The sequence below is a fragment of the Panthera pardus genome, unplaced genomic scaffold (genome assembly GCF_024362965.1).
Source record: "Panthera pardus isolate Hobbes unplaced genomic scaffold, ASM2436296v1 HiC_scaffold_11, whole genome shotgun sequence".
In the NCBI taxonomy this organism is placed as follows: Eukaryota; Metazoa; Chordata; class Mammalia; order Carnivora; family Felidae; genus Panthera; species Panthera pardus.
Genome location: NW_026526666.1, coordinates 94,649,713 through 94,676,920, shown reverse-complemented (window position 1 = coordinate 94,676,920; position 27,208 = coordinate 94,649,713). Strand labels below are relative to the sequence as shown.

The 27,208-nt window shown below is 54.0% G+C and overlaps 1 protein-coding gene across 2 annotated transcripts; it reads left to right on the top strand.

Moving 5' to 3' along the window:
* The first annotated feature begins 4,596 nt into the window (after positions 1-4,596).
* Positions 4,597-17,004, top strand: NECAP2 (NECAP endocytosis associated 2). 2 transcript variants are annotated; one of them, XM_019461521.2, is made up of 8 exons: positions 4,597-4,733; positions 7,300-7,400; positions 9,681-9,785; positions 9,874-9,955; positions 10,850-10,958; positions 12,991-13,168; positions 15,803-15,881; positions 16,632-17,004. In XM_019461521.2, the coding sequence occupies exons 1-8, from the start codon at positions 4,642-4,644 to the stop codon at positions 16,678-16,680; spliced, it is 795 nt and encodes a 264-aa protein (XP_019317066.1). In that variant the 5' UTR covers positions 4,597-4,641; the 3' UTR covers positions 16,681-17,004. The 2 variants fall into 2 exon arrangements, with proteins under 2 accessions (XP_019317066.1, XP_019317067.1); XM_019461522.2 differs by having other exon boundaries at positions 4,598-4,733; positions 15,806-15,881.
* The last annotated feature ends 10,204 nt before the right edge of the window (positions 17,005-27,208 follow it).

The window sequence follows — 27,208 nt, the reverse complement described above, 5'->3', positions numbered from 1 at the left end:
ATATAATTTGCAAGATTATTCTCCCACGATGTGCATTGTATTTTCACTTGTCCTTTGTAGCACAAAAGTTTTAAATTTTATTTAAGTCTTATTTATCTATTTTTTCTTTTTTAAAAATTTTATGTATTTATTTTGAGAGAGAGAGAGAGAGAGAGAGAGAGAGCAGGGTAGAAGGGCAGAGGGAGAGAGGGAGAGAATCCCAAGCAGGCTCCATGCTCAGAGCAGGGCCCAATGAAGGGCTTGATTGCAGGACCATGGGATCGAACCACATGAGCTGAAGTCAAGAGTCAGACGCTTAACCAACTGAGCCATCTAGGCATCCCTGTCGATTTTTTATTTTGTTGCCTGTGCTTTTAGTGTCCTTTCTAAGAATCCAGTAGGTTCTTTTTTGATTAGGACATAAATGCAAGGTCATGAAGGTTTAGGTCTATGTTTTCTCTTAAAAGTTGTGTAGTTTTAGCTCTCACACTTAGGCCTAAGACCTATTTTTAATTCCTTTTGTATATCGTGTGAGGTAGGGATCGAACGTCTGCATGTGGGTGTCTCAGCACCATTTGTTGGAAAGACTACTGTTTCCCTATTGAATTGTTTTGGCACACTTCTAGAAAGTCAACTGACTGTAAATGTGAGGGGTTATTTCTGGATTCTCAGTTCTACTCCACTGATCTGTGCATCCATCTTTATTTTGGTACTATACTGTCTTGATTACTGTAGCTTTGTAGTAAGTCTTAGAACCGGGAAGTGTGAGTTCTCCAACTTTGCTCTTTTTCAAGATTGCTTTGTTACTGAGTGCCCTTTTATAAGTGGTTTCCCCATCTGAGAAATGGGGGAAATTTCTCTGAGAAATGTCTGTGATGGGAGAAAGATACAGCAGAGAAAGATGGTAAGTGACCTATGATACATATTTCAGGAGGCCACCAAGGACAGCTACCCACATTAAACCCTCACCCTGGCCCGGGACCTACCAGAAAGCAGCTGGGTGAATGAGCAAGATTTTGCTTCCCTGTTCACTTCCTCATGCTTGGGATGGGCTCTATCTGAGCTTATATATACTCTGCTTGTTGGGTTGAATTGAATGTCTGGTAAATAATGTAATTAACCCGGGAGTTGATGATAGGTCCAATTGCCCTCTGCAGCAGAGGTGTTGGAAGGCATTTCAGGAACGTCCAGCTACGAGGCTGGGATTTGAGAATAAGGCAAAAGGGACAGTTTGACTTCCTCCAACCCGAGGACAATGTAGTTGCCCTGGGCTTGTCACTGTTTCAGTGGCCTCCATCACACAATGGAGAGAACAATCCTCACCCTGCCCACCTCACAGAGATTGTTATGTCCATGTAACATCTTCCGGGGAGCCTTCCCTGACTTCCCAAGGCTGAGTTGGGTCTCTCTTATCTTGGCGCCCATAGCCCCTGCGAATTCCTCCATCATAGCCCTTCCCACTGTGCACTGTAAATAACTCCTTTTCTCTCTGTCTCCTCTGGTCTGTGAGCTCCACCAAGACAGGAGCTGGGTTGGCTTCATCTCTGTGGCCCCAGCAGCCAGCACCCGCCATAGGGTAGGTGCTCAATTCCCGTCTTTGTTAGACCGAACTGAACTGAACATGCTCTGAACATATGGAAGGGCCTGGCTTCCCCCGGCATGGGTGATGCTTCCCTTCGGGGTTCATGAGAGGAAAGCTTCCTACCCGTCGCGGCCACATGGTGAGGCCACACAGCCACCGTGGGCTGCCTTCAAGCTGCTGGGCTTCCAGAGGGGAAGTGATGGAGCTCAGTGCTGATGACAGACACTACCCTGAAGTTCAGCTCTTGAGACCTGGTCCTAGACGCTCTCCCAGCTGGAAGTCCTCTAACCCAACGAGTCCGGGGGCTTTGCTCCTTGGATACCCAATTCTCCCCTGTGTTTTTCAGTACATATTGATGCAAGGAGTCAGAGTGTGAAAGAGAAAACACAGTGGCCCATCCCCAAATTGCCACTTGGTTTTGGGATGTAGCCAACTGAACACACACACACATTTACTCACCCATTCGCTGAGCACCTACTCTGTGCCAGAACTTGTGCTGCTGAATACAGGGTCCACAGGTGACAGGGACAGGATCCTTCAAGAGGCTCACAGTCTGGTGGCAGGGCAGTCATATAAACCGAATGGTGAGAATGTGAAGGGGTAAGATCGTCAGTGTGGGAGTGCACCCTCCCTGCCCCTCTTCATATCTCTCCCCTCCACCTTTGAAGGGAGTGCTGTCTTTGCCACTCCAGGACTTAAGGGAAATGAGAGACGGGATCAAAGAAGCGGGAGGAAGAAATCTCATTTTCTGGGTCATTTCTCAATTTCTTCTTTGTTGTGGAGAATCAGGGTAATGAGCAAAGTTGAAATTAGAGGGTAAATCAATTCACATAAAGAGAAAATAACTTCACACCCCCCAGGATGGCTGTGATCAAAGAAAGTGGTTGGTAAGGATAGGGGAAAATCGGACCCTTGTTCATTGCTGGTAGGAACATAAAATGGTGTAGCCACTGTGGAAAACAGTTCAGTGGTTCCAGAGAAAGCTCAACATAAAATTACCATATGGGGGGCGCCTGGGTGGCTCGGTCGGTTAAGCGTCCGACTTCGGCTCAGGTCACGATCTCGCGGTCCGTGAGTTCGAGCCCCGCGTCGGGCTCTGTGCCGACAGCTCAGAGCCTGGAGCCTGTTTCAGATTCTGTGTCTCCCTCTCTCTGTGACCCTCCCCCGTTCATGCTCTGTCTCTCTCTGTCTCAAAAATAAACGTTAAAAAAAATTAAAAAAAAATTACCATATGGCCCAGCAAATCCACCTCCAGATATATATATACTCAAGAGAATTGAAAACAAGGACTCAAACAAATCAGCATCATTCACAGTAGCCAAAAGGTGGAAACAACCCAAATGCCCATCAACAAATAAATGGATAAACAAACTGTGAAATATGCACACCATGGAGTATCATTCAGCCATCAACAGGAATGAAATTCTCATAGATGCTAGGACAGGAAGGAACCTTGAAAACATTATGCTGAGAAATAAACCAAGCACAAAGGCCTGATAACTGTATGATTCTACTTATATGAGGTATCTAGAATAGGCAAATTCACAGAGACAGAAAGAATAGAGGCCACCAGGGGTTGGGGGGAGCGGAGAAATGGGGTGTTATTGCTTAATGGGTACAGAGTTTCTGTTTGGGATGACGAAAAAGCTTCTGGAAATAGTGGTGATAGCTCTATGCAATACCGTGTATGTACTTAATTCCACTGAATTGCACACTTAAAGCTGGTCAACATGGTAAAGTTCACGTTATGTATATTTTGCCACAATACGAAAGGTTTTTGTTGTTGTTTTTTAATTGATTGTTGGAGAGAGAGAGAGTGCGAGAGCATGGGGGAGGGACAGTGAGAAAGGGAGACAGAGAATCCCAAGTAGGCTGGGTGTCGTGGGCACAGAGTCCCACGCGGGGCTGGAACCCAGGAACCGTGAGACCATGACCTGAGCTGAAATCAAGAGTCGGACGCTCACCGAGTGAGCCACCCAGGCGTCCCTAAAAAAGCTCTTTTAAGAGGTTAGATTAATTCTATGATAAAGTACTTGTACAGAGTGAGTAAAAGGAGAGAGAGGGAGGAGAGGGGAGTTGGGGGCGGAGCAAAGCTTTGGTGGAGCAAAGCTCTCCGCATAGGACCTGGCAGGTTGTAAGCACTTACTACATAATTGTGGAAGAAATGAGAGAACGGTACAGGAGAAGGCGTTTGGAGAATTTGACTATGGTGGGACAATATGTATCCCGGTAACATTCTATGAGAAATTCGAACTAGGACTGGGGTTCTTTTTTTTTTTTTTTTTAATGTTTACTTATTTATTTTGAGAAAGACAGAGAGAGGGAGCAAGTGGGGGAGGGGCAGAGAGAGAGAGGGAGAGAGAGAATCCTAAGCCGGCTCCATGCTGTCAGTGCAGAGCCCTACCTGGGGCTAGATCCCAGGAACCGTGAGATCACGACTTGAGCCGAAATCAAGAGTCGGAGCCTTAACCCGCCAAGCTACCCAGACACCCCTTTTTAAGGGGGGGATTGTTTTTTAATTACTTATGTTACTAAACTTCGCTCTTTGTTGAGTCTAGGCCACACTGGGCCTCGGGCGTGTGGTGGGTTAGAATACGGGTGGAGGGGTCAGGGCATCCCAAGCATCTCTCAAGGAGAAGTAGCCTCAGGGAATCATCTGGAGTCAGGGAGAAGGAAGGACACGCAGGAAGAGCAGAGGGAAGGGAGAGGCTTCAGGGTGAACCGTGTAGGTAGATCCAGCCTGGAATCTCAGCCAGCTGGGCCCAGGTGTCAGATGGGGATGCCCCACAACCGGAGAGCTGATTGCAGCTGGGTCTGTACCCAAGTTGTTCGGCTGCCCATTCGGCCTTGCCGGAGCGGGAAGCGCCCCCCGCCCCAAGGCTCTTGGACCTCATCGCTTCGGCTCTAGAATCCTTCGGCCGCACGTCTGGAGCCAGAGCGGCCAGCAGAGGGCGCGCGGGAGACAAACGGGCGGAGGACCGCAAGCCGCCGCTCTAGCCTGACCCGGGCCATAGAGTCGCGCCGCTTCCGGCCCCGCTGCTGGGAAGGAGCCGGAAGTCCGGCGGGTTCCGGGCGTCGCGATGGAGGAGGGCGAGTACGAGTCGGTGCTCTGTGTCAAGCCGGAGGTCCACGTCTACCGCATCCCGCCGCGAGCCACCAACCGTGGTTACAGGTGACCGCTCGCCGCCGGCCCGGGCTAACCCCGACTTAACCCCTTCCCCGCCGGCCGACACGCCCACTGGGAAGCCGAGGACGGCCCCGGCGGGTGTAGGGGAGAGGCGGGAGGTAATGCCGCGGCTTCTCCCAGCTCGAGGCCAGAGCAGCAAGAGGGACCCAGACTTTGGGCCGTCTCAGTCCGACGCACGGGGCTCCCGGCGCGCGGAAGGCGTTAAAGCCGTGTCTAGCCTGTGGGCTGCCGGGTACCCTGAAAGCGGCTGGGAGTGGGGGTTTCACAAGACCTTTTCTTTCAGCGCCAACTGGCCTTGGAGGGAACCTTGAAAAGCCTGAAGGGGGAGGGGTCCTATCGCGGGCGGAAATCCCCAGGGGAAGGAAGGGAGCCGAGAACCGGCCAAAATGACCCGTCCGAGCCGGAAGCGGAGGGCCAAAGCCCGGGGACCCCTCCCCGCCCAGCCCCCTTCTCACGAACCTCAGACCCTGTCACAGCCTGTGGCGGTTGGGAGGAGCCCATCCGCGCGTCTCCGGTGATAAACAGGTGCTTGTAGCGTCAGGAAGGGAACGCAGGACAGTGGGGGTTGGAAGGAGACTTCCTTTCAAGGCATCCTTTTTTTGTACCGTTTTGTACCGTTGTTACCATGTTGGGTGCGTTGCCTGTGAAAAGAAGCAGAAGAAAAGATGTACCTGTTACAGACCGCCTGATCTGTGGCTATTTTGTGCCCCTGGGTTGGGGGTGGGGTCGCTCTTGAAGGCCGTGTTTGTCTAAGTTGTTTGGAGATACAGGATTGGCCTGCACCGCGAGGACGGTGGCGCGTCCGCCTCTCTGGCCTCTTGCTACTCTCCAGTTGTGTTAATGCGGACTCCTAGCTGATTTTCTAGAGAACAGATTCTTTTCTTGAACACCTGTTACATCCGTGATGTAACTTAAAAAGAGTGTGAAAGCAACAATAGGAACGATGACAAAAACGTTCACTTTCTGTCATCGGACTGGAGGTGGGACACCAAACCGGGGATGGTCATCGACTGCGATCCCCGTAAGTAGGATGGGCTTTGTCCCTCCTGGTCCCCCAGAGAGTGAGTCTCCCAAGTGTCGGGGCTGGCTGGTGTGGCGTAGAGGAAACTGGCAGTCCCTGCATTTCATCCTCAGAGCTCTGCTGGGCTTGAATCTAAGGCCTGTGTTGCCCCATTAAGAGGAACCGAAACTGAGTCCGCTGACTTGTGAATTGAGAGTCTGCATTTGTGTGGCCAGAAAACAACCTGTGTGCACGTTATGGTGTCGCTCAAAGGCCTGACTTCTTCTGCTCAGGGACTTCCAAGAAAAGCCTCTTGGAAACACCCAAGGTTCTTGGTATTTGGGGGGTTTTACTAAACTGCTTCTTAGAAATAAAATGTGCAGTTACTGCCTTAAAAGTCCCCCAAGAAGGTCCATGGTGTCCTGTGGTTCTTTCTGCCTAAGACACCTTTGAGATTGTATTTCTTGAACACCCATCCCCTTTTCTCACACGGATGGTCGCTCTCCTTTTCTCTTTCTCCTAATGATCGCTCCCTCTTTGCCTTTCTTTGAAGATCGTCTCATTGGTCCCAAATGGTCACTCTGGCCCGTGCAGCCTGGCAGCGTCTTAAACGGCAGACCCAGTAGCTACTTCCTTTACAGAAAGAAAACTGGAGGGACGCCTGGGTGGCTCGGTCGGTTAAGCGCCTGCCTTCAGCTCAGGTCGTGATCTCACAGTTCAGTTCGAGTCCCGCATCCAGATCTCTGCTGTCTGCGCAGAACCCACTTCAGACCCCCTGTCCCCTTCTCTCTCTGCCCCTCCCCTGCTGGCTTTCTCTCTCTCTCTATCTCCTTCTTCCCCCCCACCAAAATAAATCAACACTTAAAAAAAAAAGAAAGAAAATTGCAAAGTCCTACTTCAGAGAAGTTCTCTGTAGTCTAGAATTGGGGTGGGCAAAGTGCGACTCACTGTGTTTCCGAATGTCTCACAAGCTGAGAATGGTTTTTACATTTTTAAATAGTTGGAGAACATTTAAAGAAAAAAATATTTCTTAATTGAAAATTATATGAGGGGCGCCTGGGTGGCTCAGTCGGGTAAGTGTCCGACTTCAGCTCAGGTCCTGATCTCGCGGTTTGTGAGTTCGATCCCTGCGTTGGGCTCTGTGCTGACAGCTCGGAGCCTGGAGCCTGCGTCGGATTCTGTGTCTCCCTCGCTCTCTGCCCCTCCCCTGCACATGCTCTGTTTCTCTCTCTCTCAAAAATAAACATTAAAAAAATTAAAAAAAAAATTATACGAGATGCAAATCTTTAGTGTCCATAAAGCTGCACTGAAATACAGTCGCAGTAGAAAACACTCAGTTAAAATACTTAAAGCACCAACATGCTCACGTAGCATCTGTGACCGCTTTCACGCTACCACGGCGGCGTGAGTAGTTGTGACAAGGATCGTATGGCCCTTTTCAACCTCTGGTCTAGAGCAAGCAGCCTGGGTGCCCTTTGCATTCCCGTCCCCAGCACTGGAGTGAGGGAGCAGGAGCCTCTAGCAGAGGCTCAATGGTTTTTGTCCCCTTAGGGCCGCGGAGTGGCAGCTGGACCAGCCATCATGGAGTGGCCGGCTGCGGATCACTGCAAAAGGGCAGGTGGCCTACATCAAGCTGGAGGACAGGACCTCAGGTAAAGGCAAGGGAGGCCCTCCTGGGGCTGAGATGCCGCACCTCCTACTCTGTCCAGGGAGAGGCAGCCCGGCCCAGGCCGGTCCACTCACGGGTCACGGGAACCGATCCTGGAAATCAAAGGCCCGACTACCTTTAAACTGTCTCCATTTCCCTCCCCCCCCCCGGCCCCCCCGGCCCCCCCGGCCCCGGCCTTTAATTGCAGAAACCACTGTCTCCAGGTGTAAAAGGGAGTACCTGTCAAGCACCTGTTTTTCCTTAAGAAAATACTAATTTGGGAGCCCAAGGAGAGGAGAACTGCAGGTCGGTCCCAAGGAGGAAGCCCCAGGGTTTGCCTTGAAGACGGGCTGGGGGAAGACACACAGCCCTTGGCGGCTGAGCTCTCTGCTGCTTACTCAGGAATTCTGTGTATCGACTGAATGGTAGCTCCCCAGACTGACCACGCCTGTTAACCGAAAGAGCTGGAAAGTGGCCTGCTCAGCTCTTTTCTGGTGAAAGGACGAGCCAAGCTGGGCTGTGTCGGGGTCAGCTGGCAGGTGTTACCTTAGGGGAAATCTGGAAGTCCTGTGCCCCTAGTGTCTCTGGGTGAGCTGTGGGGGGGGGGGCATTGTGGCCTGAAATAGTCCCAGCCCCCAGGGCAGGGATCGGGCACAGCGCCTGCTCGGTCGGGTGCCAGAACATTCGGTCATTTATTTTTCTAACATATAGAGATTGTTCTTTGTGGGGCAGGACAAAGTGTAAAGAGTCATAGGCAAAATGGGCTGCCTCTTTCAGAACTGTGTCACTTGTGTCTGAGCTCTGAGACCTTGCGCGAGCCATGTGGCCTCTAGTGCCTCGGCCTCCTTTTTGAAATGGGGGTCACCTTAGCTTCTGTTTTCACAAGGCTGTTGGAAATGTGAAGTGAGCACCTACTTAGCCAATTGCTTTGTGAACTGCAAGGTGATCCAAAGCGTCGATTTGTTCTGGAGCGTGGAGTTGACGGGTACTGGTGGCAGAGGAGGTTGAGAAGACAGCTGCCATGACTAGGCCAGAGAACTCTGGCTGTGCAGCGTGCTGGGGTGTCCCGGGTGACCTCCCAAGGGATGGCAACACCTGTTTCCTGGGAGCCTTGGGAGCTGACTTCAGGGTGACCGCTGAGTGTAACAGCGACTGCGTAGAGCTGAGCCTCACCTGTAGGAGCCACCCCAGCATGCTCTTGGCTTGGGGTCGCGCCCACTGGGTCCTGGTTGTCTCTCATTCTGCAGTCATTTTGGGCCAGGGTTTCTCAGCCTCCGTGCTAGTGACATTTGGGCCACGTGAGTGTTGTGGGCTGTTAAGTCAAATTTAAGGTATTTAGCAACATCCGTGGCCTCTGTCTACTAGATGCCAATGGCACCGCCCCCCCCCCCCCCCCCCAAGTTGTGAACACCACAAATGACTGCACACATTGCCACGTCTCCCCTGGGGGAAAGGTGAGCAAAATCACCCCTGGCTGAGAATAGCTGCTTTCGGCTGAAGGCACCCAGCTGAGTTCCAGAGGCCAGGGACCCAACTAGGGGGTCAGAGAAATTATCAAGAAGCTGCAGACTTCAGGGACACTGATTTCCGTTCACTTCAGCCTTGATGGCAGTCACCTCTGAACCAGCAGTCAGTTGTAGATCCTGGGTCGAGTACTGAACCTGTGAACGGAGGTCGGCACCTGTGGAGGTGACGCAGGTCCAGAATGTCCCCAAAGGTGTGTGCTGTGCTGGGGCCTGGAGAGCCAGTGGGACAGGGGATGCATTTCACCAGGGCTCCTTTTAAGACCAGTGGCCCTTTTGTCCTGGCTGCTTCAGATCCTTCCGTGAGTGCCCAAACCCTCTTTCCCCTGGGTCCACCAGCCCGTCTGCAGTCCTGCCTCAGAAAGCTTGTGCTCTACCTGGGGGCTTGCCTGCTCCCAGGCCCTTGAGTGCAGACAAGTAACGTTACAGGTGAGGCGGGTAGGCTCTAGCCGGCTCCCGCGAGAATGGGCTTTGGGTTTTAAGAGAAGCCAGAAACCTGGATTATTTTACATGTAGTTTGATTTTGAAAAGTTTGGCAGTTAAAAATGTTAAAACTGGGCCGTGTCTGACCTCTAAGCCCCCTCTGACTTAAACCTTTCCTTGCTTATGTTTCTTGTGTCTACCGGTCCCGTTAGAATAGACTGGATTTGAACTCGAGGGTAAGGTTTGCCTACCTGCCTTTTAGGGAAAAGGGCCCAGTGGTGGGATAGAAATGTCAGGCTGGAAGGGGGCTCGAGACTCACCCTCCCTTGTGTTTCCAGGGGAGCTCTTTGCTCAGGCCCCGGTGGATCAGTTTCCTGGCACGGCCGTGGAGAGCGTGACGGATTCCAGCAGGTACTTCGTTATCCGCATCGAAGACGGAAACGGTGCGTGCGGGGCTTGGTAGTTCTTCCCACTGAGAAAGGTTTCCTCTGCCTCTGCATTAACTGGGATTAATCCTGCGTTGTCCCCCAGGGCGCCGGGCGTTTATTGGAATTGGCTTCGGGGACCGCGGCGACGCCTTTGACTTCAATGTCGCGTTGCAGGACCATTTCAAGTGAGTGGTTGCAGGACACACGTGCTCACGCCTCCTCCCTTCTTTCCTGGACAGAAGGGTCCCCCAGCTTAGGATACCCCGGTGGTTGTGTGGGATTCGTCTCCTGGCGGCGCCTCGGGGGAACTCGCTGCTCCTGTGGGGCAGGCTGCCTTCTCTGCTTTCGAGTCGTCTCCTTTTCCCAGGGTCAGCCGGCCCAGCCTCTGGGATGCCATTCCTCTTCCCATACCAGGCACCAGAGGTGCCAGAGTCCGTGCAAGGCTCACGTGGCCTTGCTGAGCCAGTCCCCCCAGGTACGATAAGTGGCGCGATCCTCGGCCACCTACCAGATGTCCTGGGAGTCCTTTCTAAAGCTAGAAGACGGGACAGGAAGGACTGTGCCCCTGCCACCTGCAGGCCCCCACCTCTGGCTGCTGGCACGTTGGAAAGAGTGCCGCCACTCACGTGGGCACCCCCGGCACTTCCCTGACGTGTCCCTGGGTGGCTGCTGGATGGGTATCAGATGGCGGGTGGGGGACCTTGGTGTTGCTCTCTACCGCCTGGGCATCTGTCTTGTCTCACCACCTACCTTAAGAGTCGTTGGGCGCGGCGTGTGGATACATGGTCTTAGTTCTCACGCCAAGTGCTGGGGAGGAAAGGGCCAGATTCTCAGATTTCCTAAAGACAGGTGTCAGGACCGCCTTGTACATAAATGAGCTCACCGAATTTTCATAGCAGTCATTAAGACACACAGGATCGTCATCCCATTTTGCTGATGAGGTAACGGATGTGCGCGCAGCTGCTTATGTGACAAGAGTCAGGATTTGAATTCAGGTCCAACTAGCAAGCCCACGTGTGCTCTTTCTAAGCAGGGAACCTGGTCTCATTGTCACCCTTTTCTTCCTGTTCTCTCCCCAGGTGGGTGAAACAGCAGTGTGAATTTGCAAAGCAAGCCCAGAACCCCGACCTGGGCCCCAAGTTGGACCTAGGCTTCAAAGAGGGCCAGACCATCAAGCTCAACATCGCGGTGAGTCCCACCCTCACTTGGCTTTGCTGGCAGGCGCCCAAGCCCGGCCCAGAGCCCACCCCTCTTTTCCCATAATTCAGTTCCATCCGTTGAGCCGATACTTGTTGAGCAGCTGCCTTGTGCCAGGTACTGGGCCGTGGGTGAGCAAGAGGGCTCAGCTGTCGTGGAGCTCAGAGTTCAACGGAGATGGACGAGACAAACGGCGATCACAACCTGGCAGGGGAGGGGATGTGCTCAGTGCCATGAGCTCCTAGAGGAGGGGCACGCAGCCTAGAGCTTGGGGAAGCCAGGAAGGCTTTTTGGAAGAAGCCAGAGCCTTCTGCTCTGGGCAGAAGGGCATTGAGGTGGATGCCGGGAGTCATGGGCAGCTCCTGCCAGTGGCGGTGTCCTGACACCCCGTGTCCTCGTCCTAAGCTGCCCGGCATCTGGGGGTGTCCCCTTGTTAGCTCCTGTTGAGAGTGGGAAAAGGTAGTGCTGGGCTGGGTGGCCAAGGCTTGGTCCTCACCCGGCTACAGGGAGGGGGGTTGGAATGATTTGGGGGAACCAAGGACCAGATGGAAATGTTTTTTGAAGAAACTTTGTAACCCTAAAATAATGCTCTTCCTTTTTACTTACACTGTCTCTTTCTCCTCTTTTCTGCTTCATGATGGTGATGATTTGGGACCCTTGAAGTTGGCCAGCTGGCCCTTAAGAGAAAATACCGGTCATGTCCAGTGGACTGGTTGGGATGTGATTCCTCTCTTGCTGGGAGGGGACTAGCATTTAATGAGCATCAGCTGTGTGCCAGGTAGTGTTCTTAGGCACTTACATGACTCAAACATTCTCCCATCTTACAGACGAGGAAGTTGAGGCTTAGCGAGATTAAGGAACTTGCCCAGGTCATAGAGCTGGAAATAACCGGCACAGCTGGACTCTCAGCGAGGGCTGTGAGGCTCCTGACTTCAGGGCTATGGTTTTCGCATTGGATTAAGCTGCTGCTCCCCTTAGAAGGTGGGCACTGTGTCTTCATCCCTGTAACTAGCACTGGTTTCTGGCTCACGTTGGGACTCAGGTTTGGGGGATTTTTTAGGGTCTTACTGAAGTATGATATGCGCACAGAAAAGCACACACGTTATAAATGTAGAAGGCGGTGAATTTTTGAAAAGCAAACGTGCCCACCCAAACGAGCCCCAGATCAAGAAGCAGAGATTGTCGGCACTCCGGAAGCCCCTCCCCTGCCCCCGTCCACAGGCTAGAGGAACTAGTGTCCTGATGTCGGACGCCCTAGATTTCGTTTGTGCCTTTTATGAATGAATCCTCTGCCTTGTGCTCTTGTGCGTGTAACCCCTTGGTCCATGTAGCATTGTGCTCACACAAGGCGTGTAACCCCTTGGTCCAGTGTAGCATTTGTGAGAGCCTCCGTTCGGTGCACGTAACTTGTCTGTTGTCACTGTGGTGGCGTATCTCGTGATGGGAATGTGCCCCGGTGTTACCGTTCAACCGGAGTGCCTGCCGGTTTGGAGCTTTCACAAATGGTGCGGCTGTGAACGTCCGAGTGCACGTGAGAACGCATTCCTGGGAGGTCTGTCTCTGGGAGGGGAGTTGCTGGGTCATCCGTTGGCGCGCTCAGCTTTATAGATTCTTTGAAGCTGTCTTTGCAAGGAGTTTTCCCAGTTTATGCTTCCACCAGCAGTGTGGGAATGTTCCGGTTGTTCCCTATCCTTGTTGGTACTTGACAGCCTACATTTTGGCCGTTCTGGTGGGCATGTGCTGGCGCAGCACTAGCTTTGATTGGTGGTGTTGATTTGTATTTCTCTGATGATTAATGAAGCCAGTGCCGAGTCTTAAAATGAAATGTATTTGGGAACAGCTCCAGAATTGTGCCGCATGGAGTACTGTTCGTAACAGTGAGAGTGCTGGACAGCTCTTGACCGTCTTGTGGTTATACAGACATTTGGGGCTTGGGGGCCGCCGTGGCCCTCCCTGTGGGGTTTTCCAATGGGAGTGGGACCCCAGCAGAGCTGACTGGCTTGCATTCCTCTCCTCTCTTTAGAACATGAAGAAGAAGGAAGGAGCAGCTGGGACTCCCCGAGCCCGGCCCGCCAGCACAGGGGGCTTGAGCCTGCTTCCCCCGCCTCCAGGGGGGAAAACCTCCACCCTGATCCCCCCTCCTGGGGAGCAGCTGTCTGCGGGGGGGTCCCTCGGCCAGACAGCAGTTGCTCCCAGTTCAGGTCAGTGCTCCGGAGTGCTTGTTGCTGAACCTGCCCTGTGGGTTCCTCTCCCCCGCCCTGGTGGCTGGGGCCCCGTGGCGTGTTCCCTCCTGCACTCACACTGGTCCATCATCTGGTACCTGTATGTGACAAACTAGAAGGTGATCCTGCCCAGACTGGGTAAGGGCTTCCTCTGTTCTCTGATGCCCACCACTAACCCCCTCGGTGCCTCTGTCTACCCCTGATGGGGCAGGGACTGAAACTTGTTCATGGCTGTGAAATCACCCACACGTGCGTTCTTGGCTCTCAGAGGCTGCTCAGTGTTTGTCGAGTGGGTGGGTGATGGAGACATGGTCTGCTCATGTCGACTACTCATATCTAGTAGGAGAGAGGAGTCATGGACGCAAAGACCAAATGTATGGGTCCACATACTACCAGCCAGCATGGTGTGGGGAGGCTTCACGCAAAAGGTGGAATTGAACTGGGCCTTTAAGGAAAGAGATTGGGGCAGGGGATGATGCTTGGCGTCGCAGAGAGAGACAAGAGTGTGAATGGGGCTCAGGTTTTTGGTTTTTTTTTCAATTAATTAATTTTGAGAGAGAGTACACGTGAGAGAATAGGGAAGGGGCAGGGAGGGGGGAGAGAGAATCCTAAGCAGGCTCCACATGTCAACACAGAGCCCAACACAGGGCTCCATCCCACGAACCGTAAGATCATGACCTGAGCTGAAATCAAGAGTCAGACACTCAAGGGACTGAGCCACCCAGGTGCGCCAAGGCTCAGATTTTTAAACATCTGGTGTATTTAAGGTTATGGATGTAGCATAAGTCTGCCAAGGTGAGTGGTGGGAAATAAAATTGGGGATTTAATTTGGAGCACGCTCCTTGTAAGGCCCTCGGGGTGCTGGGAAACAGAGGTAACTCCCCCAGCACGCTATGCTGGGGCTTGTTCTAAGGTGTAAGGAACGGCTTTTGGAGACCCTGGGATTCCAGAGGTTCGTGCCTATTACCAGCCGCTGGTAATGCCGGGGAGCTAGCCCATTTCCTTGGCCTCCCCACCCTACCTGCCCAGCCTAGCTGGATGCTCCTGGCCTTCCCCAGGCTGGGTGATTGTCACCAGCCCACTTTCTCCACGCAGATCTCACCAGGTTCTGGCGGGGGGCAGGATCTAGGCAGGAATCCTGCTTTTGTTCTCTCTTAGGGGTGTGGACGTTGGCTTCCCCGTCTGGAGGTCGGGCTTCCAACCTCAGCCCTGTGGGGGATTCCCAGCCCAGGAGTGGGCAGGAGTAGCAGTCAGTGAGCCCCCCCTGCCCCGACACCTGGAACTATCCTTTTAGCACCGTATAGGACCGCCTACCTTGGCATCACCAGGGACAGGGGCAGGAACGTCTCTGTTCTTAGTGTTGTGTGCTCGCTGAGGTCTGAGAGCCAGTCTTAGGCCTTTCCTCAGTTGCTGGTGCGTTTTTAACAGCTGATGCAGAATATGTATATGTGCCAGGCGGTGTGTCGGTCCTGGGGATACTCCAAGTACAGCTGCTGCTCTCAAGGGCTGTGCTCTAATGTGCCAGACTGGCAATTAGCATGTCTCCAGATGAAATGGTGTCAGCACCCCACCCCCACCCCGGGTGGCTTAGTTGGTAAGTGTCTTGAGCTCAGCTCAGGTCCTGATCCCAGGGTCAGGGTCAAGCCCTGACTCGGGCTCCATGCTGGGTGTGGTGGAGCCCAAACAAAACAAAACACAGACCAGTTCTGTGAAGTCAGCAGTGTTGTTGTCTCCGTTTGAGAGATAAGGGAACTGAGACGTGAGGAATGTGCGTGAAGTCACCCGGTTGGTCCCGGCCTATCTTCCCCCAGGGACTGTGATGGGGTTTGAAAGATAGTGCGCTTTAAAGCACTGCTTAAGCACTTGGCGAGCTGTAAAACTAAACACTTGAAGGCCCTGGTTTTATCTGATCTCCCAGCCCAGAGCAGATGAGACATAGCAGATTGGTGGGAAGGCAGAGGGTAGCAGGCTCAGGGCCTTCGGAAGGGGCGTTTAGCCCTGGGAGAGGTGCCGGACGCGCACAGAAACAGCCCCTGCGGCGCCATTGTGCCCCCTCCCTGGATGAAAAGGTACACACGGATAGCAGCTTCTGTGGCTTCTTCTAGAAGGCTCTCCCCAAACCCTAACCTGTTTGGGTCCCAGCACTTGCCACTTGTCCGGAAGCATAACTTTTTCGTTCGGTTGATCCAGACACTGGACTGAGGGCTTTACAGGAAGACGGTCTTGCATCTGTGGTGGGCATTGTCCACTCAAGAAGCCAGGGCAGGAGATGGTAAATTTTAACCAGATGGCCAACGTCAGCCGTTGGAAACAAGGTCAGCTTCACGTAGGGATGATCGGTGAGGTGTGATTCCTCCTCACCGGCACCCTCCCCTCCACCTCGTTCGTGGCTTTCCACTCTTCTCCAGGAGCCCTCAAGGCCTCATGAGCTGATGGCGGAAATGTGGCAGCTCGCTGGGTCCGGTTGCCCCAGAGCGGGTCTCCGTGTGTCTTTCTCAGGCACCTGGAGTCATGAGGCTGATTTCTCAGGGTCGCTGAGACCACCCAAAAGAGTGATCCCTGACGTGTGTCTCCTTTTCTTTTCTCCCTGCCCATCGGATGTGGGGACGTCAGTAGGAGGTGCCACCATGTCCTGGCCACAACCCAAGCCTGCCACCGCCGACATCTGGGGAGACTTTACCAAATCCACAGGGTGAGGAGGGTCACATTTTTGTGGTGGGACTGGGGCCGGGGCTGCTTCTCGAGAAACCTGGGATGGGCCCAGGTGCTTTTGTTGTGGTGTTCAGAGCAGCAGCTCTCGCTCGGAGATTCTCAGGGCGGCCGGAGGGCAGAGCCCCAAGTGCCTCCTTTGGGTGGCACACTTCTCTCCGTGAAGGCTTTTCGCTGCCTTCTACTGCTGGGCGACCTGGGGCTACCCTTTGCAACTCTCTCCGGTCCCGTCCTCACTAGGAGCTCCCCGTTCCTCCTCCGCTCCCGTCCTCATGGGACCTCCGAGGCAAGGTCTCTTGCCTTCTTTGCCTCGATAAAATTTCAAGCCTTGCCTTGGAGTCGAGGTGGAGAGATGCTCCAAACTTAAATGTATTCTGCGGACATTATATGGGCTGCAGGACAGGACTCGGCACGTGCTTTCTGTAAAGGACCAGACGGCAAGTAGTATCGACTCTGCAGACCTTATGGTCTCAGTTTTGCTTTTGTAGCCCAAGAGCAGCCATAGATGACGTGTCCGTGAATGTGCGTGGCTGTGCAGCAGTGACCTTTTATTTACAGAAACAGGCAGAGGACTAGATTTGGTCCCTGGGCTGTAGTTTGCTGACCCCTGCTCTAGAACATTCGGGGACCAGCTTCCTGGAGCTCTTTCTGCCCAGAGAGAAGCCACATTTTATCGACTTTATATTTTCAAACATCTGAACTCTCCCACCCCTCCCTTTTTTCCCTTTTACAGGTCGACTTCCAGCCAGACTCAACCAGGCACAGGCTGGGTCCAGTTCTGATCTGAGCGCACCCCTCTTCTTCCTCGTACAACTTCTGGAAAGGAGCCGCCTCACCTGGGCCAAAGGAAGGAGGACGGAGCTCTCCGCGGCCAGCCTCTGTCTGGAGCATGACCCTCTCCTCCTCGTCTTGACGTTCTTAACAGACTGGCATGTTCGCAGTGAATTGGCACATGTCGCACTTCCCTGGGATTCAGGTGTGCCACCAGAACGAGGAGGAGAAAAACTCCGGCATCCCCGTCTCTGTTCTCTTGACACGAGAGACTCCGAGACTGCTGCTTCCATCACAGTGACCCGTATTAAACACAAGCCCCCAAAGCAAAAGAAGGGGTTGCGTGTGCTGCCTGGACTCAGATCGGCCCTTCTCAGTGGTTACAAGTGTCACATGACCAGCGTCCAGAAGGAGGGCTTTGTGCACTCCCATCGGCTGGAGCCACTTGATTCCGGGTGCCTTCAGAGGGGGGACTCCTTCCTGATGACTGGCAGGTTTATAGGCTGCAGCTTGAACAGGTAATCAGGAGGGGAATCAGGAGGGGAATCAGGAGTATTAACCGGCTTTTAAAACCTTCTTTAAGATTTGCTTTGCTAACGTGCTGATCTGCACTAACGCGCCCTTGCAAAAGGGACTGCTCCTGCAAAAGGCCCCGGCAGGGGCCTCTGAAAGCATTCCACGGTGTCGGCCGCAGGAACCGCGCTGAGCCTCAGAAAAAGGTGTTCGTCCTGGCCAAGTGGCCTGGTTGCCGGGTCCTCCGGGCCCGGTAGGCAGTGCGGGGCTGAGGCAGGCTTCGCTGGAAGCCAGGCGGAAGAGTGTTTGAGCAGGAACGTTGGAGCTGTTCTCACGGAGGTGGGGGTTCGGCCTTCCTGTCCGCCGCCAGGTGGTTTCTGAAGTGCCTTGTCTGCAGACAACCTCTTAACTTTCTTTTCTCCTTCAGAGACTGTACATGACAGATAGAAGGGAGTTCTGCGTGAACTGGAAGTCTAGGGTTGCCTGTAGTACTGGTCTGTAAGAAATGATTTTATCTGAGCACACCTCTAAATTTGCTTTTATCGACATACTTTACCTCTTAATCGAAAGATCTGTTTTTTGGAGGGTCAAGACGATGAGATGAAAAAGATGTTGGCCTTTTTGTGGGACCAGATTCCCTAAGATAAAGAAATAAATATTTTTGCGTCTGTCAACGTATGTCAAAGATGAACAGGTTTTCGGCAGCACGGCCACCAAACCATCCGGGATGCCACAGCTAGACTCACAGCCACCTCTCACCACTGGTCACGTGTCCAGATCAAAGTCTGATGTCAAGGTGTCAGATTAGCCACAATGAGAGAATTCGATCCTCTTGCCCTAAGGAAACCAGTAACTCCTCTCCCGTGCGCCTAGAAAGGCACAGTCTTTTTGCCATTCTGGGATGTTTGGGCTCCTTGCCTTGTAAGGTGGGAGGGGGGGCCCCTGCCTCCCACCGAGACCTCACCGTGGAAGCGTCTCCCGAGATGGTAAGGGTGTACGGGCACGCAGAGGCCAAAAAGAAAAGGCCACGGCACTTCCCGTGCCTGAGGGTTTGGTAGGAAAGCTGCAGATTTTGTTGTTATTGATGGAAAGAAACAGCTGCTCTGGCTAATAAACCAGGTAAGGGGGGAGGACATAGAAAATTAGAATTGAGGGTCCTGTGCCCTTTGAGTAAGAGTAAGGAATTCGCGTCAAAGGAATCTCAGAACTTTGGGTCTCTCTTACGTCCCATCTGTTTTCTTCTGAAGCATCTGGTGGCTGGAAGGGAGGAAGCTTACACTTGAAAGAACCCTTGAGTTGGAAGTACCTCCCCTTGGAGGTGGGCGCTTGGGTTCTGGAGGTGGACCTTGGCTTTGGAGCTAGTCTCTCTCCTGGTTAGGTGTGTGACCGCGGGCTCCTTCCTTACCCCAGGTGTCACTCAGAGGAGACATAGAAGCATTAGGAGGCGCCCATCTCATAGTTTGGCCTTAATGACCTTTGCCGAGAATCCGATAACTTGCCCGGAACCATTACTCATAACGGGGGTGGCGAGGCCGCTGGCGAAGCAGCCATCAAGGATCTTACCTGAAAAACACCTTGACGGATCTGTGGCGGGTAGGGGTGGGGCGAGAAACAGTTTGGTGTTCTCCCATCACCTACTGGAATCCTGGCTGGAGAAAACCTGCTATGGGGCCAGGGTCCCCAGGAAAACCCGCAATACCAAACCAGGCATCTCTTCAATTAGACGCCTGACCAGGGCTTCCAAATTGGTTGGGGGTGGGGAACGTCAGGCCTGGGCTCTACTCTGCGGAGCTGGGGGATCCGAATGCCTGGACCCACAAAGGTGGCCCCCATGATTACCCCCACCGTGCGTGCACACCTCGCGTAATCCCCTCCTTTGACGTAGCCAGACCCGTTTCTTCCAAGCAATACAATAAGGCAAAGGTGACAAGATGTTGCTTCCGTGATTAAGTCACAGAACATGACAGCATCTGACTTGGCTGAGATCCCCTCTCACTGGCTTTAGAGAAGCAAGTGGCCACGTGTGTGCTGCCCTCGTCAGAGGGTCGAAGACGCAAGGAACTGAGGGCAGCCCCTGGCTGGCAGCTAACAGGAGACCAGAACTCCTGGTCCGACAAGTCTGCAAGAAACAGAGCGCTTGCCCAAACTACGTGAGCTAGGAATCTGGTCCTTCCCCAGTTGGTCATTTAGATGAGCACCAGCCCCGGCCAAACCTTGACTGCAGAGGACCTGGTGAAGCTGGGCTCAGACTCTGGACCCAGAGCAACTGAGCCAGTAAATGTTTTAAGCTGTTAAATTTGTGGTAATCCTATCAATGCAGCAATAGATGACTAATATAAGAAGTGAGCAAAGTGTGTTTCAAGTGGGAGTCTCGGGGGCGCCTGGGTGGCTCCGACTTCGGCTCAGGTCATGATCTCACGGGTCCTGAGTTCAAGCTCTGCATCAGGCTCTGTGCTGACAGCTCAGAGCCTGGAGTCTGCTTCAGATACTGTGTCTCCCTCTCTGCCCCTCCCCTGCTTGTGCTCGCTCGCTCTCTCTCAAAAATAGACATTAAAATAAATAACACACCTTAATAAGATACCCAGTGGATCCAATTAATCAGAACGCCTGTCCTCTACGCCTCCTGGTGAATGTGGTTTTGCTGACGGTGGTCAGAGTCCAACCCAGCCTAGCACCGGGATTTGGCAGGCATTTGGCCCTAGCAACCCTGGGGTGGTAATTCCAGTCAGTCACTTGTTTTTCAGTTACCTGAATTGCAGATTTAGAGCACTGCAGTGAGCAGGTGAGGCCCTGGCACAATTCCCTTCTGGTGGCTGGTCTTGGGGTCACTGGGCTGAGCACCATCTAGGTATAGGGCCGGGAGAGTGGGCAGCAGCTCTGGGGATTCACATGACCACGGGCTGGGCTGAACTGAGCAGAGTCCCTGGTTCAGCACAGAAGGGCACCCGGCCTCTTCACAGAGAGGGGAGCCAGAGGCCTCCTGCGGAGGCCGGGGTAAGTATGTGATTGCCCGCAGCAGGCTCCTATGGGCTCTGGGGGTAAGAGGGTCAGGAGAGAGTCGCTGTGTTTGCTGTCCCTCCCAAAGTCTCACATGAGGTAGTGTGGTATAGGGGAAAGAACATGAGATTGAAAGGCACTGAACTCCCTGGTGCGTATCCTTGGGCAAGTGACTGTACCTCTCTGAGCGTCCCGTTTCTTTATCTGTAAAATAGAAACAACCCTAGGACCTGCTTTGCAGCCTAGATCCTGTTTCACAGACTGTTCAGAGGGGACTGAGGATGAAGTGAGAGAATCTAAGCGGAAGCAGGCAGCACAGTGTGGTATGCAGCCAGTGTAGGCTGCCTCCGGGGTGCAGGTACTGGTAACCAAGGCAGGCCTGGTGGAGGCGGCAACGGGCAGGTCGGCTGGAGGGAGGGGCAGGGATGGGGGCCTGAACCCAGACCCTGGTGCTTGAGGAGCACTCTGGACGGAGGGCTCTGCAGGGATGGGATCGGGAATGGACTGGTGAGTCCGTGAGCCTGTCAGGGCCTAGTAGGAACCCAGCAAGTTTGGGGAGTCCAGACAGGGTGACAGAGATCTGTACCATCCTGGGGCACCTGGGGCCAGCTGTGCTTACTGGCGGAGGTCAGCCACCCCTTCTTGGGAAATTGTGCCCTTCTCCCAATTTTGCAGCTCCTCCTCCCCTTCCCCAGACTCTGGGGATTGACCCAAACCTTTCTTGACCAATAGCTCTCAGCCTTGGCCCAGGTTATGGCCTTTCCCCCCCCCACCCCCCCCCACCCCAGTTTTCATTTATTTTGGAGATGGGGGAGAGGCAGAGAGCGAGAATCCCAAGCAGGCTCCACACTGTCAGCATAGGGCCTGTCGTGGGGTTCGAACTCATGAACCATGAGATCGTGACTTGAGCCTTAATCAAGAATCAGATGCTTAACTGACTGGAACGCCCAGGCGCCCCAGGCTGCAGCCTTGCTTGTGCCATCCCAGGTTGGCAGAGCCTGTAGGCCACGTTTGCAGCCTCAAGCGTGGGTTCTCAGATGTAAAACCCAGGCTCTTCGACAAAGATGAAACTCCCATTCACCCCTTCCTACCCATCTATACCCAGCCATAGGCCTTCTTTTCTTTCTGGGTATTTTCTATTTTCCAAATATAAAATTAAACATGCTTTTTCAGACAAAGCACGCCCCCCTCGCAGCCCTAGAGATTCAGACCTGCTTCCTCCTTTGAAAATGGATGATTTGATTCAGTGCTTTGGAGAACAGAGGGAGATTGAGGCCCAGTGGGCGGACAGAATCTAACTTCTTGTTACAATAGAAATGACCTATCACTTTGCAAAGCATGATTTCCTCAGCACCCGGCTGGCTCAGTCCATGGAGGGAGCATGCGACTGTTGATCCTGGGTTTGTCCGCTCGGCCCCACGTTGGGTATAGACATTACTTTTTTAAAAAGGGGGTGGGGAGCGCCTGGGTGGCTCAGTCCTTTGAGCATCTGACTTCGGCTCAGGCCAGGATCTCACGGTTTGTGTGTGTGACCCTGCCTCGTGCTCTGTGCTGACTGAGGAGCCTGGAGCCTGCTTCACGTCCTGGGTCTCCTGCTCTCCCTGCCTCTCCCCCACTCATGCTCTGTCTCTCTCTCAAAAATAAACATTAAAAAAAAATTTTTAGGGGCGCCTGCGTGGCTCAGTGGGTTAAGCGTCTGACTTCAGCTCAGGTCATGATCTCCAAGTCTGTGAGTTCGAGCCCCACGTCGGGCTCTGTGCTGACAACTCGGAGCCTGGAACCTGCTTTGGATTCTGTGTCTCCCTCTCTCTCTGCCCCTCTCCTGCTCACTCTCTCTCTCTCTCTCTCTCTCAAAAATAAACACACACAAAAATTTTTTAAAATGTTTTAAAGAAAAAGGGCATCTATCTATCTATTATCTATCTATAAAAAACATAGTTTCCTCTATGGTCTGATCCCTATCCCATTTGGGGAAGACATGATTTTGTGAGAAGTGGGCGGCAGATGGGTTTCCACCATTTCACAGATGAACAAACCGAGGCCAGAATGCCTCAGGCACGATTAGCAGGACAATCAGAAAATGTTCTCCTGCCTGTGGAGTCAGCGAAGCCTCAGTACAATTACCGGGGGCTCCAAGGTGCGGGCGGGCAGGGCAGGGAATGCCCCCTCAGTCTGGTGGGGCGATGGGCGGAGGCCAGAGCTTAAGAGTTTTAGCCCCTTAAGTCGTGGCCAGTGAACACAAGCGAGACCGCGGCGGACTCCGCAGCTGGGAGTGGGCTCGGATTCCGCTCTGCCACCTTGCAGCTTCGTCTACAGCTTCCCGTTACGCAAAAGGAGCCAATAATCCCCGCTGGCCGGGTCGTCAGGAACAGTCAATGCGACCGTGTTGGAAAAGCCCTCAAGCCAGTACCCGCCACCAGCAAGCGCTCAACAGACCGAGCGCGCGGCACCCTTTGTGCCGCCGCCGCCGCGCCCGGGCCCAGGGACGCGCCTTCCTCCGCGGCCCCGGCGGGGACGCGGGCGGGGCGGGCGCTGACGCTGTTCCCGCCCCCGGAACCGCCCCCGGGCCTGCCCTGGCCCCGCCCCGCCCCGCCCGGCCCGTTCGGCGGCGGCGGTGGCGGTGGCGGCGCGCGAAGGTAGGAGGCCGCGGGCGCGCGCTGCGGCGGGCGGAGGCCGCGAGGCTGAGGTGGCGGCGCGCGCGGGCGGGAAGGCGGGCGCGCGCCAGGGGGCGGGCCGGAGCCGGCGTCCCCGGGCCCGGGAGAAACCCCGCGCCCTCGCCGCGTTCCCGCACCCCCCGGCAGGGCACGCGCCCTGTCTGTCCCCGGCTCCAAGCCCTGCCGGGACTCTGGGGGGCCAGGGGCCGGGCGCGGCGGCGGCGGCCTGCGGGGCTCGGCGTTCTGAGGCCCCGAGGGGCGCCCCCGTCCCGGGTCCCGTCGTTCCGCCGGCCGGGCCGCCGCGGGAGGCCCTTCCCGACCGTCGCCACTAACAGCGGCTCCCGGGCTGCGGCTTCCTGTGGGCCCAGCAGCGTCCCTGCCCTCCTCGCGCGGGAGGGCGTTTCACCCTCGCTGCGATCGGCAAAACGCAAAGTAGCCCCATTTTACCGATAAGGAAACCGAGGCCCGGAGCGGTCAATAGGGTTGCCCACGATGGCACGGCCTGTGCAGGGATTTGGGCCCTCCTTGGGTTTCTCAACATGGGGCCTGGGGTTGGCGTTTTGAACGGGTTCGCTCCGGATTTTAATGCAAACCCGAGAGGCCAGCTCCCTCTGGGGCTGGGTCGTGTCTGGGAGCTTGGGACACCGTGGGGGAGGGCCCATGAGGGTACCTTTCTGTTTTCATCCGAGATTTGCTATTTTCCTTAGCTGAGCTCACAGCAGGTGCTCGATAAATAAACAAGTCCTGTGTTAGCAGCAGACCCGAGGCTGTATAGCCAGGCCGGCGGGCTCCTTAGTCAGAAGCAGGGTTCAGGAAAGACCTCAGGAGTCGGAACTCCTGGATCTTGAGGGTTTGCCTGACTTCGCTCAGGGAGAGGACTCCCCCAGGCTTTCTCTCAAGCCCTGGGGATGAGGGTCAGCCCTTGGACACTAGGCACCCTTCCCACTCAGTCCCATGTTGGGGACACTGTCGGGTTTTTACCCTGAGCTCCAGGGACACAGCAGGTGCTGGATATGTGTTCCCTGGGGTCCGCCTGGAATTCCAGTCTGTGGGTGACATCATATGGCCAGGACTTGCCCTATGTGACCCCCCACCAAAGTTCAGGGGGACTGTTTCTTTTTCAAATGTTTTCATTTAGTTTCCTGTATTATTGTTTCTTTGCGTGCAAGCATTCATTCATTCAACAGCTGTTCATGGAGCCCAGGGCCTTAGGCACTGCGGAGGTAGCAGTGAACAAGGCCGGCTCGATCCCTGTCCTTGGAGGAGGTAGACCACATACATGTTAGAGAAAATGGTGAATGACTACCGGCAGGGACCACTTTAGCTTTGTGTCAGGATTAGCCCTTTCAGAAGGTGATATTTTTGAGGCAAGATCTGGCTGACAAGCAGTAGCCAGTCATGTAAAAGAGGGATTGCAGGCAGGGAAAATGGCAGGTGCAACGGTCCTGAGGTGGGAGCATGCCTGATACGTATGGCTGAGACTCAAGGAAGCCAGCATGGCTGGAGTGGGATGAGCAGGGGCAAGAGAGAAGGGGATGATGAGGTGGGAGAAGTGGACCAGGGCCCAGATCGGGTAAGCCTCGAATGCTGTGGCAGGACCTTGAATTTTGTTATTTAATTTTGAGTGTGATAGGAAGCCGTGTGTGTGTTGGGGGAGGGGTGGGACTGAACAGAAGAGGGATGTGGTCTCTACTGTGTGAGAATAGGCTGGAATTGGGGCCCCTGGGTGGCTCGATCGGCTGAGCGTCCGACTCTTGATTTCGGCTCAGGTCACGATCCCTCGGTTTGTGAGTTCCAGCCCTGCATTGGGCTCTGTGCTGATGGTTGGGAGCCTGCTTGAGATTCTCTTTCTCTTCCTCTCTCTCTCCCCTGCTCTCTTGTGCTCGCTCTCACGCTCTCTCTCAAAAATAAATAAATAAACTTAAAGAAAAAGAATAGACTGGAATGGAGGGACGAGAGGAGAGGCAGGGAGACCCAGTGCAGGCAAAAGATGGCAGGCAAAAAGGTGGCAGTGGCTTATGTGACACACGTCAGAGACCTAGGCTGGTGGCTGGCACATAGTAGCCATTGCTGTTATTGTTCAAAACTCCGGAACCAGGCCTGCCTGGGTCTCACATGTGGCTTCAGCTGTTCCTACTGGGTAACTTTGAGCAAGTTATTTAACTTCACTGAGCCTTAGTCTTGTCATGGCATGCTACCGTGTACCAGGCAACAAGGTTCTAGATTGGGTCCTGGGACGAGCCAATAATATCAGGGGCGGTAATGATAACGGTAATAAGACCCAACACTATCCACTATTTAACAGCATGTGTCATCATTAGGGTAATAGCAGCTGATGTGACAGCAAAACTCTGAAATCTCAGAGGCTTAACAGAAGCTTATTTCTCATTCATGAAAAGTCCTGTTGGGTGTTTGGCTTTCCCCGTGGTGTTTGGCTTTCTCCGTGGTGACCCACAGACCCAGACCCTCCCAGCATGTGGCTCTGGCGTCCCCTAGGGCCTCAGCGCGATTGCCTTCCCGTTGGTGGACAAGGAAGGAGACAAGCGTTTCCTCATGAGAGCTCTTGCATGGGCCAGGTCTGCGTTCTTTTTATCTTAATTCTCCTGGCCGGAATGTGATCACATGGCCGTAGCTGACTGCAAGGGAGTCCCATTTCCGGAGAAGAATCGGAAATACGTTTTCCTCAACACACGGAAACGTCTGCCACACCGTATCCAAGCGCACAGCTAAGCGTGGATCACCTCACTGAAGCCTCATGATAGAAGCAGGTGCCATTATCAGCCCATTTTACAGATAAGGAAACTGAGGCTCAGAGAGGCGAAGTCACTGCTCAGCTCGCACAGCTGGCGGGGAGGCATAGCCCAGATTGCAGTTGGATGCCGAAGCCATAACATCCAGACTTTTCCAATGAGGAATTCGTTGTCTTGAGAATTGGAAGCTGTGGACATTGGAGAGTGACACGTACACACAGGATTTAGATGTGATTTCTTGGGATCTAGAGAACCCAGTCAGACTCTAGGGGGAGAACTCTGGGCCGAGGCGGCCTCCGGTGCCCAGGGTTCTGGCATCCTGCTCCCTTCTCCTTATCCCTTAGGGCACTGGCTAGGGGGAAGGCACAGAATAATTCCGTTCAGTTCATCAGGCACATCTGGGGCCCCCTCTCTGCCAAGCCGGGCAAGCAGGGGCAGAGATCCTGGCCTAGGGGTGTCTGTGGCCTGCCCCCTGCTCTGGTTCTGGGTGTGCAGCCTCTGGAGGGGATTTCTGGAGGGTGTCTGGAGGTGGGAAAACGGGAGTCTCGGAGTTTGGTAGCGACAGCTCTCTGCCCCTGGCCAAGTTCACTTTTGCCTAAATTTGGCCTTGGTTGCCACAGCAACTCGGTGGCGCTTATCTCTTGGCCTGGCGTGCCCTGTTTCCTGGTTTTCCATTTGCAGAACGGATCTCCTAGTTGAGGGCGAGGGGTCCAGCCTGACTGATGTGCATTTCTGCAGTTCCTGCTGCATTCCTGGGTCTGACCTAGACACAGGGGTAGAGTCTTCAAGGGAAAATGCCTGGCCTTTGGGCACTTATTGGGAGGCTGCCTGGGCCAAGTGGCATGAGCTTTGGGCTTCCCGCTTCCCTGTGGCGGGTCACTTTGAACAGGTACGAGCCCTAAGTTCTCTAAGCCTTGGTTTTCTCATCGGGAAATGGGTTGAGTTGAGGATTTAATGAGATAATGCGAATATGACTCCTGTGGGACATGGCGTGTAGAGCAGAGGGCACCCTGAGGCGGAGGGGCCCATAGGTAGCAGGAGTGATGCTCATGCAAACAGGACCCACCACTGCTGGCTCTCCTTGCTGGCTATGTGCCCGATGTGGTTCTAACCTCCTTATACTTTTCAACCCACCCCATCCTCAGTGACTCTGCGTAGTACGTCTTTCAGTCCCGTTTTAGAGATGAGGAAACTGAGGCTCAGAGAGGTACCTTGTCCAAGGTCATACTGCCAACGAGGGGCAGAGCTGGGACTCCCATGTGACCCCAGATCTGCCGCTCAGTCCGGAGTTTCGGGCCGAACTGCAGCAGGCAGCTTCCTTGCCACAGGGCAGGAACCGTGGGAGGCGGTGGGTGGACCCCTGGCCGTGGGGTACAGGGACTGTACATTTGGGATTTTCAAAGGAATGAAATCGATATTTATCAAATACTTAGTATGAGCCGGAGTCACACACTCTTTGTGCACACCCCAGTTTTTTGTTTAAATTCCCAGACAACTCCATGAGATCGAAGCCGATATTATCCGCGTCTTACAAGAGGACAGTGAGGCTCAGAGAGGCAAAGTTCCTTTCCCAGAGGCACACAGCCTGTGTGTGTGTGGGGGGGGGGGGGGCGGGGGGGAGGAGA

What these genes read in the sequence shown, in the direction of transcription:
- NECAP2 (XM_019461521.2), top strand. Translation starts at nt 4,642, where the DNA reads ATGGAGGAGGGCGAGTACGAGTCGGTGCTCTGTGTCAAGCCGGAGGTC. An exon ending in GCGTTGCAGGACCATTTCAA is followed by an intron (nt 9,956 to 10,849) that starts GTGAGTGGTTGC and finishes TTCTCTCCCCAG; the next exon opens with GTGGGTGAAACAGCAGTGTG. An exon ending in CCATCAAGCTCAACATCGCG is followed by an intron (nt 10,959 to 12,990) that starts GTGAGTCCCACC and finishes TCCTCTCTTTAG; the next exon opens with AACATGAAGAAGAAGGAAGG.